Here is a 14,769-nt window from a genome sequence, read left to right on the forward strand (position 1 = left end):
TGACCAAATATCTTCCAAATATCTTCCAAATCATGCCAAGAAAGCATCCCATCTCAGCTGCAATGAGCAACAGGATTATTTTTAATGATGTGTAGTTTCTCCTTTTGCAAAACTAGCAGATTAAATTGCAAAACTGGCCACAAATTTGCAAGTAACTTCTAAAACCTCTCCTAAAATAGCAGTTATCTGAAACACCCAGTGAGCAGTGTTGTATGTTGATATGATTGTATCTCTGTGTAGAGCCATGCATTTGCTAGAAAGTCATGGGCTGTCTTTTGGGGTCATTACAAGTATCTAGAATAGATTTTCTGATACAGAAGCGTTTTGTATAAAATGGAATGCAACATTGATGATGATGATGATGATGATGATGATAATAATAATAATAATAATAATAATAATAATAATAATAATAATAAATCTCCAAACTTAGTTTTAAATTCATAAATTTAAATTCATTGCTATTTTTGCATACTATATGAATGAAATATTTTAAAATTCCAACACTTCGGGATACAGTCTTAAGCTTATTGCATTGGGTCATTTTGTATAACATTTGTTTAATTTTTTTTTAAAAAAAAATAGTTGGATATTTTGTTGTTTAGTATGTAAGGCAAGCACACTTTAATTTTAAGGGACGGATTATTTCCATATATTGTACAGCTAGACCGCGGTTTACAATCCCAGTTGAGCCTAAAATTTCCATTGCTAGGCAAGACAGTAAAGTGAGTTGTCTCTCATTTCATGACGTTTCTTTCAACAGTTGTTAAACGAGTCGCTGCAGTTGTTAAGTGAACCATGCAGTCATTAAGCAAATTTGCCTTTCCCCAGTGACTTTGCTTGTTGGAAGCCAGCTGGGAGGCCAAGCTTATACCAGAACAGTGATCACATAATCCTGGATACTGCAACTATCATAAACACATTCCAGGTGCCAAACAAATTTTGACTATGTGGTCATGGTGTTTCTGCAGTGGTCATAAATGAGGAAAAACAGTCATAAAAAACCCCCCTCACTTTTTTCAGTGTAGCTGTAACTTTGAACAGTCACTAAAACAAATGATAGTCATCTGGGATGATGTCCTAAAAAGTGTGGAAGCAATAAATGACTACGATCAATTGCTGGAGTTTGAATCCTATTAACATACAGCAGGGGTCGGCAACCTTAAACCCTCAAAGAGTCACAAAGGTCCTAAACGATAGCCCCCCATTCAATTCTGGAGCCAACCGGAAGTCCATTTCCCCCACCATAGAGTCTTCTAGTCCTTTTTCCTCTACCTGTCCTAACCAAAAGCCCTATCAAATGTGGAGCCAGCCACAAACCCCGCCCCTTGCCATAGAGTCTCCTCCTGGCATGCCATTCTCTCTCTCCCCCCACACACAAGTGGAAACTCCTCTCAAAATTGTGGCATTGACCGGTGATAGGGAGCTGAAGTAGAGGGATAAAAGAGCCAGAACCGCAGATTGCTGACCCCTGACATATATGATTTTAAAGAAGCACAGAGCAAACAATCCTCCAGGCTTCAATTATGTTGCACGGTAAAGGACCTCTGGTCCATTTAACTGATCGTTCTTCCTTTTAAGTTTGTCAGCTTTTAATACTTTGGTTTTATTAAATGAATGCTAGCATTCAGGAGATGCCTTCACTATGTCCATCCCCTTCAAAGTTGTGCTGTCTAGGAAATAATTTTACAAGCCTGGGAGCATTTTCTATTAGAAAGCATTAAGTCTTGCCTCAAAACCTGGCCTACACAATGTAGATTGTTTTTGGCTTTGTGTGATTTGATTGAGACTCTTTACCAATTGCAGTTTGTAAGCAATGGTTTCTTTCATCACACCAAGGCTAAAGCAAAGAAACCACATTAAAATGAATCATAAAACCTTACCACCAGAGCCCCTGAGAAGGATTAATTACTGATCTTGAGTAATTCTCAACTGTTTATTGAAAAGTCCTGCATTCAGAATACATCAATCTTTAGTAGACGTCTATTTGTCTCTTTCCATAATGCCTAAGAGGGGAAACCAGGGATGTTTTTGTTATATTGTCATTTGGAGTGCAACCATTCAGTGAAATACAGTGTTCCCTCGCTTTTCGCGGGGGATGCGTTCCGAGACCGCCCGCGAAAGTTGAATTTCCGCGAAGTAGAGATGCGGAAGTAAATACACTATTTTTGGCTATGAAAAGTATCACAAGCCTTCCCTGAACACTTTAAACCCCTAAATTGCAATTTCCCATTCCCTTAGCAACCATTCAGATTATTACTTACCATGTTTATTCATTAAAGTTTATTAAAAAAATTTTTTTATTAAAGGCAGACGAAGGTTTGGCGATGACATATGACGTCATCGGATGGGAAAACCCGTGGTATAGGGAAAAACCCCGCAAAGTATTTTTTAATTAATATTTTTGAAAAACCGTGGTGTAGACTTTCCGCGAAGTTCGAACCCGCGAAAATCGAGGGAACATTGTAACTCTTCTTGTAAAAAGTTACAAACATTCTGTGTAATTTTTCTTTTTACAGTTTTAAGTCTGTAGAATTTTGAAAGGTTTGCACAAATTTCCATACAGTACTTGCAACTGAAGACCTCTAAAATTAATAGCTTAAAGATTCTCAAATTGTAGGTTAGGTTAGGTTAGGTTTATTGGATTTATATGCCGCCCCTCTCCGCAAACTCGGGGCGGCTCACAACAATAATAAAAAACAGTACAGTACACAATACCAAATCCAATGCCCACTCATCCAGTTCCAATTTAAATTAATAATCTCATAAAAAACAGTATATATAAAAAACAGGCACACAGTCAATCAATCAACAAAACAACATGGGCAAGGGGGAGGTGTTTTAGTCCCCCCATGCCTGACGGCAAAGGTGGGTCTTAAGGAGTTTACGAAAGGCAGGGAGGGTGGGGGCAATCCTAATCTCAGGGGGGAGCTGGTTCCAGAGGGTCGGGGCCCCCACAGAGAAGGCTCTTCCCCTGGGTCCCGCCAGACGACATTGTTTAGTCGACGGGACCCAGAGAAGGCCAACTCTGTGGGACCTAACCGGTCGCTGGGATTCGTGCGGCAGGAGGCGGTCCCGAAGATATTCTGGTCCGGTGCCATGAAGGGCTTTATAGGTCATAACCAACACTTTGAATTGTGACCGGAAACTGATCGGCAGCCAATGCAGACTGCGGAGTGTTGGAGTGATATGGGCATACTTGGAGAAGCCCATAATTGCTCTCGCAGCTGCATTCTGCACGATCTGAAGTTTCCGAACACTTTTCAAAGGTAGCCCCATGTAGAGAGCGTTACAGTAATCGAGCCTCGAGGTGATGAGGGCATGAGTGACTGTGAGCAATGACTCCCGGTCCAAATAGGGCCGCAACTGGCGCACCAGGCGAACCTGGGCAAACGCCCCCCTCGCCACAGCTGAAAGGTGTTTTTCTAATGTGAGCTGTGGATCGAGGAGGACGCCCAAGTTGCGGACCCTCTCTGAGGGGGTCAATAATTCCCCCCCAGGGTAATGGACGGACAGATGGAATTGTCCTTGGGAGGCAAAACCCACAGCCACTCCGTCTTATCTGGGTTGAGTTTGAGTTTGTTGGAAAACGTAGTACAGTAGATAGAAAACTTAGTAGATAGAAAGTAGTGTACCTAAATTCAGAAAATAAAGGTAAGGAACTTGTGTGAGGTGAAAAAACATATTCAGTCTCTTTTCTTGTTTTGTAGTCAAATGAACCAGAAGATCTTTTAGAGAAAGGCATTTGTTTCATGAATCACGAATATATAATAATTACCTAGTGGGAAATTAAACATAAGTTCTTACAATATGAGATTTTGTTATAGAAAAATAGGTGAACAATATAGGCCAGTGGTCTCCAATCTTATGGTTACCAGGAACCAGTTCCATGGAGAAAGGTTTTTCCATGGACTGGAAGGGTGTAGTTTTGCATGTTGCCTGCATACCATGGATGGGGCTTCATTTGTTTGTGTGGACCAGTTGCTGGCATGCTGCAGACCAGTGCTGGCCCACTGGACTGGAGGTTTGGGGACCCCTGATATAGGCCACTATTGGATGAATGTGGGAACTGTGGAAAAAAAGGGAAGGAAGATCTGGAGAACTGCAATATCTTTTTTGCGGCCCTATTTAGACTGGGAGTGACTGCTCACAGTCACTCATGCCCTCATCATCTCGAGGCTCGACTACTGTAATGCTCTCTACATGGGGCTACCTTTGAAGAGTGTTCGGAAACTTCAGATCGTGAAGAATGCAACTGCGAGAGCAATCATGGGCTTCTCTAAGTATGCCCATGTTATTCCAACACTGCAGTCTGCATGGGCTGCCGATCAGTTTAAGTTCACAATTCAAAGTGTTGGTTATACCTATAAAGCTCTTCATGGCATCGGACCAGGATAGTTGCGAGACCGCCTTCTTCCGCACGAATCCCAGCGACTGGTTAGGTCACACAGAGTTGGCCTTCTCCAGGGTCCCGCCGACTAAACAATGTTGTCTGGCGGGATCCAGGGGAAGAGCCTTCTCTGTGGTGGCTCTGACCCTCTGGAACCAGCTCCCCCCAGAGATTAGGATTGCCCCCACCCTCTTGCCTTTCGTAAACTCCTTAAAACCCACCTCTGCCATCAGGCATGGGGGAATTGAAACATCTCCCCCTTGCCCATGTAGTCTTTGTGTATGATTCGATTGTGTGTTGGGGTTTTTTACATATTGGGGTTTCTTTTTTGGACTTTTTAATCTAAAACTGTAATTTAGATTTTGTTACTATGTACTGTTTTTTTACCATTCTTGTGAGCCGCCCCCAGTCTGCGGAGAGGGGCGGCATATAAATCCAATAAATCTAATCTAATCCAATCTGTTTAAGAATTAAACTTTCACTTAGGAGGCCAACAGCATATCCAGTGATGGAACAAATACTGTAGTAATATTTTAAAATCAATGGGTATGGCAGTTATAAATACCCACAAAATTAAAGATCTGAAGATGGGTTGCAAGAGGATTAAATAACTTACATTGCCTTATCCTAAATTCCTCAGCAGTCTCCTCTACCAGACCTTTGAAACATGAAGAATTACTAATACTATCTGCTTGAAAAGGTCCCATAAGTTCATTGAAGATTTACAGAGAAGAATGCAATAGATCACTTGCTAAATATTCCTCATTGCCCTATTTTGTTGTGTGAAGTCGATCAAACTGGTCAGTCCTAGAGGAGATCAACCCTGACTGCTCTTTAGAAGGCCAAATCCTGAAGATGAAACTCAAATACTTTGGCCACCTAATGAGAAGGAAATACACCAACACTCCGCAGTCTGCATTGGTTGCCGATCAATTTCCGGTCACAATTCAAAGTGTTGGTTATGACCTATAAAGCCCTTCATGGCATCGGACCAGAATATCTCTGGGACCGCCTTCTGCCGCACGAATCCCAGCAACCGGTTAGGTCCCACAGAGTTGGCCTTCTCCAGGTCCCATCGACTAAGCAATGTCGTTTGGTGGGACCCAGGAGAAGAGCCTTCTCTGTGGCGGCCCCGACCCTCTGGAACCAGCTGCCCCCAGATATCAGAGTTGACCCCACCCTCCTTGCCTTTCGCAAGCTCCTTAAAACCCACCTCTGCCATCAGGCATGGGGGAATTGAAATTTCACTTCCCCCTAGGCTTATAGAATTTACAGATGGTATGCTTGTATGTATGAGTGGTTCTTTAAATTGGGGTTTTTTAGATTATTTTTTAATATTAGATTTGTTTTCATTGTCTTTTCATTGTTGTTAGCCGCCCCGAGTCTTCGGAGAGGGGCGGCATACAAATCTAATAAATAAACAAACAAACAAACAAATAAATGAATAAATAAATAAATGGAGAAGAGCCTAAGGCTGGGAAAGATTGAGGGCAAAAGAAGACAGGGACGACAGAGAATGAGGTGGCTGGATGGAGTCACTGAAGAAGCAAGCGTGAGCTTAAGTGGACATTGGAGGATGGTAGAGGACAGGAAGGCCCTGGAGGAATGTTGTCCAAGGGGTCGCGATGGGTTGGACACGACGTTGCAACTAACAACAAATATGGGATTAGCTCCACCTTGTTTAAAAAGACACTCATATTAATAACAGCATCACTTACCTCAGACCGAAAAGGAGAACAGTATGTACTTCTTTTAATGAAAACATATAAGGTTGTTAACATCAACAGACTTCTCACAATTTATAAAAAAAAGTGTTTAAGAAGTTGTTGACAAAGGCCATATGCTTTTTAAAAAATGGTTTTAAAAGAATGAATGAAAGTGCGATTTTGGCAGCTAAATATAAGGGTGAATATAGTTCCTATTTTGCCCTGATTCAACAGCCATTGCTAGTGTACAGAAGGAAACCTTTATAACTTTTCAAAACATAGGTGCAACACTGGCGGAGCTGCACCTATTGAATGTTAGTTCTAAAAAGTGTGGAGTCTTAGTATATGGGACACAGGATTGCGCTTACATATTTGTGCATTGAAAGCTGTTCAAGCTAATGTTGAACTTTAGCTGTACAGTGTTCCCTCATTTTTCGCAGGGGATGGGTTCCAAGACCGCCCGCGAAAGTCGAATTTCCGCGAAGTAGAGATGCGGAAATAAATACACTATTTTTGGCTATGAACAGTATCACAAGCTTTCCCTTAACACTTTAAACCCCTAAATTGTGATTTCTCATTCCCTTAGCAACCCCTTAGATTATTACTCACCATATTTATTTCTTAAAGTTTATTAAAATATATATTTATTAAAGGCGGATGAATGTTTGGCATTGACATATGACGTCATCAGGCGGGGAAAACTGTGGTATAGGGGAAAAAATTTCAAAGTATTTTTTTATTAATATTTTTGAAAAACCGTGGTATAGACTTTTCGCGAAGTTCGAACCCGCGAAAATCGAGGGAACACTGTATTTCATTTGAGTTCACTTGCAATTCTCCTGATCAAAATATTGGCTTAAATAAATTTGTGGATATGAGAAAAATGTCCAACTAATACTCCCTCAATCTCTCTAGATATACTAGGTTTAGATGAAGTCTGGAGTGAAATCAGGCTAAGAATTTTAGATTTACAAAGAAATAGAAACAACATACCACATTTATACAATAATGAGTGTTCATACCCTCCCTTTATTATATATTTGTTTACCATTGCCTGGTTCCATCTCATAGGAGAGCTTTCACATTGGCAGATCTATATACAGTGGTACCTCTACTTACGAATGCCTCTACTGACGAACTTTTCGAGATACGAACCAGGTGTTTAAGATTTTTTTGCCTCTACTCTCAAACCATTTTTCACTTATGAACCCGGGTGCATGCACTCTCAGGGATTCCCCTGCCTCATGACTGCTGCTGGGATTCCCCAATGGACAGCGGCGGCACACACACACATACATGCGGGGCAACAAACTCCCCACTAACCCCCCCCACAGGCTCGAGAACTGTCTTAATTGGAAGAAGAAGCGGCAAAAGGAGGAGCGGAAGTGAGGAGGAGAGACGTGCACTCTCCTCCTCCCTGCTCCTCCTATTGATCCCGCTCCCCATGGAACAAACAAGAGGTCAAAAAAATTGAAAAGGCTTCTCAATTGGTGGGAGGGAGCGCAGCTGCCGGAGATGAGGGTGTGTGCAAGAGGTCAGGGAGAAGGAGGAGGAGGAGGCAGAATGAATGCCATGCAGTTCGGGATAACAGCGCTGCCCCCCCCCAGACCTAGTTCTGCTGCGCAACACCCCCCCTTCCAAACTGCATGGCCAAGTCTCTCCCCCCCCTCCCTTGGCTTTGGAGGCCCTTTAATAGCAGGATTTTTCAGTCCCTCCCACCTGGCCTGTGTGGAAGCCAGGCTGAGGGGAAACCCCACCAGCAGCTGTGCTTGGCGTGGGACCAGAGCTCAGAGCTCTCCTGGCCCATGTGAGGAACTAGAAGGATGCCCGTAGGGCAGGGTGGGAAGAGCCGGGTGGAGGAGGAGGGCGCCAGCAGGCAATGCAGGCTCGCTGACCACCACGCTAGCAGTAGGTGTTGCACGGAGGCGAGAGCGGGAGGGTGCAAGGTGGGGGTTATTCCCTTCTGGACAGGAAGCACTAACCAATGCCAAGGGCAGAATGCCAAGTTAGCTTGGGTCCTAGCGGGAAAAGAGTGGAGGTGGAAGTGGCAGAAAGTTAAGGAGAAGGGCACAGACTTTCTACAAATGGATCTGAACGATCAGTGTTAAGACAAGCAAAGGGGAAATCCCGGTGGCAGCCAGGACAGATCCAGAAGGACGGGGTGGGGGCAGTTGTTTGGACTCTGGTGGAGGAGAAAGACAAAGAAAGGAGGAGGAGACGGGGAGGAAGAGAAGAAGGAAGAGAAGGAAAGGAATCCTGCAACCAACTCCTCCAACCTCTTCCTGGCACAGTTTGGGGAAGGAAGGAAGGAACTTTGGGGAGGAGGGGTTGGTTATGGGATTCATTTCCTGTCCTCTTCCTCCCCTTCTCCTTCTCCTCTTCCCCGTCCCCCTCCTCCTTTCTTTCTCTTCCTCCTCCACCGGCGTACAAATGACTGCCTCCCATCCTCCGGTTCCTCCACTGTTATCCCCTGCAAGTTCGCTCGCTCGCCTTCGCTGGCATGCAGGGTTGGGAAGAAGGTGATCGCTTTTCCCCAGCTGTGTCTTCTGGAGGGCCGCAGGGCAGCGCTGGCTCAGCTTGGGAAAGGAAGGAAGGAAGGGGCTTTGGGAAGGGGGCAGAGGTGTTGGTTGCGGGATTCCTTTCCTCCTCTTCCTTCTCCAGAGGGAGAGGAAGTGTGAGGGGGGGGGGTCATTTGGATACCGGTGGAGGAGGAAGAGAAAGAAAGGAGGAGGAAGGGGAGGAAGAAGAGAAGGAGAAAGAGGAAGAGGAGGAAGAAAGGAGGATGAGAAGTAGAAAAGAAGTGGGAGGAAAAGGAGGAGGCAGCAGGGCTCAAGGAGGGCAGAAGCCCCAGTGGGATTGTGAAGGAGGGCTGTATTGATTTAATTTGAACAAAATATTTTTCTAATGTCCTTTTTTCCGATTGTTAAAATAATCCACTGTTATTACTGAGACCTACTTTTCATCCCTAATCAACTGCAAAAATAGGAATCAGTTGGCAGTTCTAAATCTGTATACATTAAGGAAGATAAAACTATGTAACAGTCTTCTGATCCTCCTTGAACACAGTTTCAATTATTCATCTCATTCATGCCTGTAAATTGTAGTGTGCAAATTTTTGTTATTTGTTTGTCAAGCCTCAGTTTTTAACTTTTAATTTAGCAGATGCACACTGCACTTTAAAAAAAAAAGGATTAGAGGCAAAGTGTTAATCAGAGAAAAAAATCTATCTAGTTTTGTTTCTGACTTCTAGTCTTTGCGCTAGAGACAGATTTTTCCCCCTTCGATTAATTAATTAATTTGTCATCATAGATATGACTAGTATTTACTAAGGATGTGAGAGTAAAAAGTTGTAGGTCTATTTTGTATTTTACGGAGCTGCAAAAAAATGGAAGTAAATGTTTTTTTCGTTTCACTCTTTATCCTATACCCCTCTTCCCCTTTTCTTTTCCTTCTCCATTTCCCCATTAACTTTATTTTCATTTGTGTTTTATTCTATGATAATCTGAATAAAAATTACAGTGAGACACACACACAGAGAGAGAAAGAACATACAACATTAACAGATGCTTTTCAGCTATATGACCTCCTGTGATGAGATAAGAGTATGGTATTTAGGCAGGGACTGGGTGAGATGGTTTATATGAAGAGACAAAAAAAGGAAGAAAACCGTATACAGATATACAAGAAGGCGATTTTGAAATGTATAGTACATATTCAGCATTTCTACAAGTGGAAGTGGTAAATCCTGCCCAGAATATTTTGTTTGAATAGCAGTATGCTCCTCTTGATCAACCTCTTCCTTTTTGTTCATATTTGATTGCATGCACTGAATTGTGTGTAAAGAAATATGACTTCAGTAACCGAGTTGTCGAAGCATGGAACTCATTACCAGACTCCATAGTGTCATCCCCAAACCCCCAACACTTTACCCTTAGATTATCTACGGGTTGACCTATCCAGATTCCTAAGAGGTCAGTAAGGGCACTAGAGTGCCTTCCGTCCCCTGTCCTATTGCTCTCCTATATCTCCTATACCTTTCTTCTATTATATTGTATGACTGTAACTTGTTGCTTATATCCTAAGATTTTTATTAATATTGCTTCTTCGTTGCTTATTTGACCCCTATGACAATCATTAAGTATTGTACCACATGATTCTTGACAAATGTATATTTTATTTTATGTACGCTGAGAGCATATGCACCAAGACAAATTCCTTGTGTGTCCAATCACACTTGGCCAATAAAAATTCTATTCTATTCTATTCTATTATCTCTTCTTCTATTCTTTCATTGATATGTTCTATTACTATATCTTCTTTTCTATTATTTCTTAGATATATTTTACTATGAGTATCTCCTCTATAACCTTCATCATGTATTTTACTATGTATATATAGATATATACCCACTAAAACCCTCATTGTGTATCGGACTAACTAACTAACTAACTAACTAACTAACTAACTAACTAACTAACTAACTAACTAACTAACTAAATAAATAAATAAATAAATAAATGATACAACTAGAGTTTATGAGATCAAAAATGCCAAGTAAATGATTTCCCCCACTAGTATTTAAAAAGTGACTGCCCCCTTTCAAAAAAGCTATGATTAAGCTAAAATAGAATATTAAGAGCACAGAAAGTAGGATGGTTCAATGGTTATAATTATTTCACTCAAAACAAGCTAGGATGAAGTCAAATTTATTTGAACAGTATTGCCTTATTTGATATAACTCTGACATTCTGTTTTCTTCTCTACACAGTATATTCTGCAACTTTCGAAACCGTTACCCCTTATTCGCTCTATGTGTGTCCCGAAGGTCAAAATCTCACTTTGACTTGTAAAATCAGTGGAGTTCTCGCCAAACACCATGATATCTTCACCATTTGGTACTTCAGTAACAAAGAAGACCAGAGCTGTTCCCAAAGACAGCACATCCACAACATCACTGCTAAGCAACTTCATCACGAAGCTGAGATACACCATAGGCAACTTCATGGGAATGTCACTGCTGAGAAATATCCCCATGGCCATCAAGTCAACTATCATGGATTGGAATTTTTTTCAAACCATCACGACACTTTCCATGTCACTATAGCAAATCTTAGTCTACAAGACAGAGGATACTACTGTTGTTATGTCATAGAGACTAAGAAAGAAAAGAACAAGCAGCATATATTGCACCAATCTTTTGGTTTCATGGAACTTCGTATACAGAAAGGTATAACATGCGTAAATCAGATGTAGTTAAATTTAAATATCTGTATTTCTCACATTACCCTAGGAATGTCTACAATGCAAGATGAATTGGTCTCAACGAATGTTTTAAGATTTAGTTATTTAGTTATTTTAAATATTAGATTTGTCATATGCTGTTTTATTATTGTTGTTAGCCACCCCGAGTCTACGGAGAGGGGCGGCATACAAATCTAATAAATAACTAAATAACTAAATAAATAGCTAAATAAATAAACAAACAAACAAATAAATAAGATGGAGTTATAGGGGACAGTCTCTTTCCTTTCTGTATAAAACAGATTTAGTAATAATTAAAATAGCTTCCCTTTCTTACAGTTTTTAAAAAGTTGCTGCACAGAGGTGAGAAACATTTTCCCCTCGATCTGGAACTTGATGATATAACTTAATAGCAATAACACTTAGCATTATATATGGCTTTATAATGCTTTGCAGGACTCTCTAAGCAGTTTATAGAGTCAGCATATTGTTCCTAACAATTTGGGTCCTCATTTTACCAACCTCAGAAGGATGGAAGGCTGAGTCAACCTTGAGCCTGTTGAGATTCGAACTGCCAAATTTCAGACAGCCGGCAGTCAGCTGAAGTGGCCTGCAGTACTGCACTCTAACCACTGCGCCACCGTCGCTGATTAATTGGGGAAAATAAGTAGGATTTTAGGCATCTGTTGTTTTGAAATTATGATCCATATCCCATTTTCTGAAGAGAATTGATCTGAAAAATATCAGATCAAATTGTTCCTTTATGTTTTGATTTATTTATTTATTAAATTTATATACCAATAACATTATAAAGTCACTTTAGTCACCTTTATTCAACATGCAACTTTTAAAAATGAAATGTACATTTCTTTTTGAGTAGTGAAGAATTAGAATGTACCAGTAGCAAAATAGGAATATGTTTTTCTAGAAATTATTATTATCAAATTTCCCAGTCCAGTTAAGGGAAGTTATAATAATTATATTATTATGGTCAATAACCAAAACTGAGTACAATTTAAAGAAAAGCAGAATTTTTAAAAATATAATAGGATGCTTAAAAATACACAGAATTCCTTGACTAAATCACATGCTATTATTTTAAATCAGTTTGATTTAAACCAGATTATTCCATTGACAGTGGAAAAAAGTATATTTCTTTTCTAGTTCTGGTTGTATCTCCCCCCCACCACCTAACTTTTTCTTTGAAGATGATGATTTCTATTTGCAATCTTTACATTTGTAAAGTTAAAATAATAATGTAATGTATGAGATTAAAAGGAACAGATCCATTTACATGGTTTGTAGCACAGCCCTCTGATGTACATCTCTTTGAATTATGTTTCCAACTAAGTGAGATATGCCCTAACAGCTTTGTCTGGGATAGGAATATTACAATGAATATAATTAAATGGGTTTGTAAAGATTTATTAAAGAATGAGAATTTTATTTATTATTTATTTAATATGCCATCCAAGAAACTAACTTTTTACTACTGTTTTCTTTTTTTAATTTACAGCAAATGCGTCATCTCCAAACTGTACATTTTATTCTGACAATGATACGGAAAGTAAGACTGCTTTACCATATACTTATAATTGCATTTTTTACCCAAGAAGCTGATTATTTTTTCAAGTAGAAATCCCCGAAATTTGACATTCTAGCTAAAGGTTTTGGAGTTTAATCTTTTGTTCTTGTACCTATCTCCTTATATGAACTCCCAGTTTCACACTGTCTAATCTCCTATTTATTTCCCCCAATTTTGAAGCTGTTCATCTTATACACTTAAATTATCTTCCTATTTACAATGATTTCCAAGCCTTACATTCCTTATGAATCTCCATCTTCTTTTCTATCTCATTCTTCATATTTAATATTTATTTATTTATTCATTCATTTATTGGATTTGTATGTCGCCCCTCTCCGTGGACTCGGGGCGGCTAACAACAGTGACAAAAACAGAATATAAAAATCCAATACTAAAACAGCTAAAAACTCTTGTTACAAAACCAATCATACATACAAACATACCATGCATAAATTGTAGAAGCCTAGGGGGAAAGATTATCGTAGTTCCCCTATGCCTGACGGTAGAGGTGGGTTTTGAGGAGCTTACGAAAGGCAAGGAGGGTGGGGGCTATTCTAATCTCTGGGGGGAGTTGGTTCCAGAGGGTCGGGGCCACCACAGAGAAGGCTCTTCCTCTGGGCCCCGCCAACCGACATTGTTTAGTTGACGGGACCCGGAGAAGGCCAACTCTGTGGGACCTAACTGGTCGCTGGGATTCGTGCAGCAGAAGGCGGTCCCGGAGATAACCTGGCCCGGTGCCATGAAGGGCTTTATAGGTCATAACCAACACTTTGAATTGTGACCGGAAACTGATCGGCAACCAATGCAGACTGCGGAGTGTTGGGAGCTTCTACACCAGAATAATTCACATCAGTAGTGGGTTCTAAAAACCCTTTACTAGTGGTTTGCACACACGACGTTTCTGCGCATGTGCAGAAGCATCCCAGGCAGATGGGCTGAGTGTCCCGGGTGGGTGGGCGGCACCTCCTGCCACCAGTGCTACCTATTCCAAGAACCAGGCCAAATCGAGAGCAACCCACTGCTGATCCACATCTAATGTAAGATGACGATATTTAATGTCAACAGGGATCAGAGCTCAGCAGTCTGAATTACTTTTGTTTGTTTGTTTGTTTGTTTGTGTATGTATCTATCTATCTATCTATCTATCTATCTATCTATCTATCTATCTATTTATTAGATTTGTATGCCGCCCTTCTCCGAAGACTCGGGGCGGCTCACAACATCAACAATACAGTTCACAGAGTACAAATCCAATATAAGTTAAAAAACGAAATTTAAAACCCATAGATATTAAAAACAATTATTACTGCACAATCACACCATTCTCATGTATTACAGCCAGGAAAAAAAGCTGGTAGGGGGGAACAGATAGTTATTCCCCCCCATCCCTCGCGACATAGATAGGTCTTCAACATCTTGCGGAAGGCGGGAAGAGTAGGGGCAATTCGAATCTCCGGGGGGAGTTGATTCCAGAGGGCCGGGGCTGCCACAGAGAAGGCTTTTCCCCTGGGTCCTGCCAGACGGCATTGTTTAGTTGACGGGACCCGGAGAAGGCCAACTCTGTGGAACCTGATTGGCCACTGGGATTCATGTGGCAGAAGGCGATCCCGCAGGTATTCTGGTCCGATGCCATGTAGAGCTTTGTAGGTCATTACCAACACTTTGAATTGTGACCGGAAACTGATCGGCAACCAATGCAGGCCACGGAGTGTTGGCAAAACGTGGGCAGATCTTGGAAGCCCCACGATAGCTCTCGTGGCCGCATTCTGCACGATCTGAAGTTTCCGAACACTTGTTACTTATGTATTGTTAATGTTCTTTCTTAATTAAAACAGAAGTAGTATTTT

The 14,769-nt window shown here is 41.0% G+C and overlaps 2 protein-coding genes across 3 annotated transcripts in view; one reads left to right on the forward strand and one right to left on the reverse strand.

The window, feature by feature from the left end:
• Nucleotides 1–14,769, reverse strand: part of CDH23 (cadherin related 23) — a 726,582-nt gene that overhangs the window by 95,874 nt on the left and 615,939 nt on the right. The gene's annotated exons all lie outside the window — the stretch shown is intronic.
• VSIR (V-set immunoregulatory receptor) overlaps nucleotides 1–14,769 on the forward strand; it is a 34,555-nt gene that overhangs the window by 1,691 nt on the left and 18,095 nt on the right. For both annotated transcript variants that reach the window (XM_070752206.1, XM_070752207.1), the window contains exons 2-3: nucleotides 10,865–11,323; nucleotides 12,854–12,904. In XM_070752206.1, the coding sequence (XP_070608307.1) occupies nucleotides 10,865–11,323; nucleotides 12,854–12,904 (510 nt within the window). The remainder of the gene's footprint in view (nucleotides 1–10,864; nucleotides 11,324–12,853; nucleotides 12,905–14,769) is intronic.

The sequence above is a fragment of the Erythrolamprus reginae genome, chromosome 5, assembly GCF_031021105.1.
Source record: "Erythrolamprus reginae isolate rEryReg1 chromosome 5, rEryReg1.hap1, whole genome shotgun sequence".
NCBI classification, from domain to species: domain Eukaryota; kingdom Metazoa; phylum Chordata; class Lepidosauria; order Squamata; family Dipsadidae; genus Erythrolamprus; species Erythrolamprus reginae.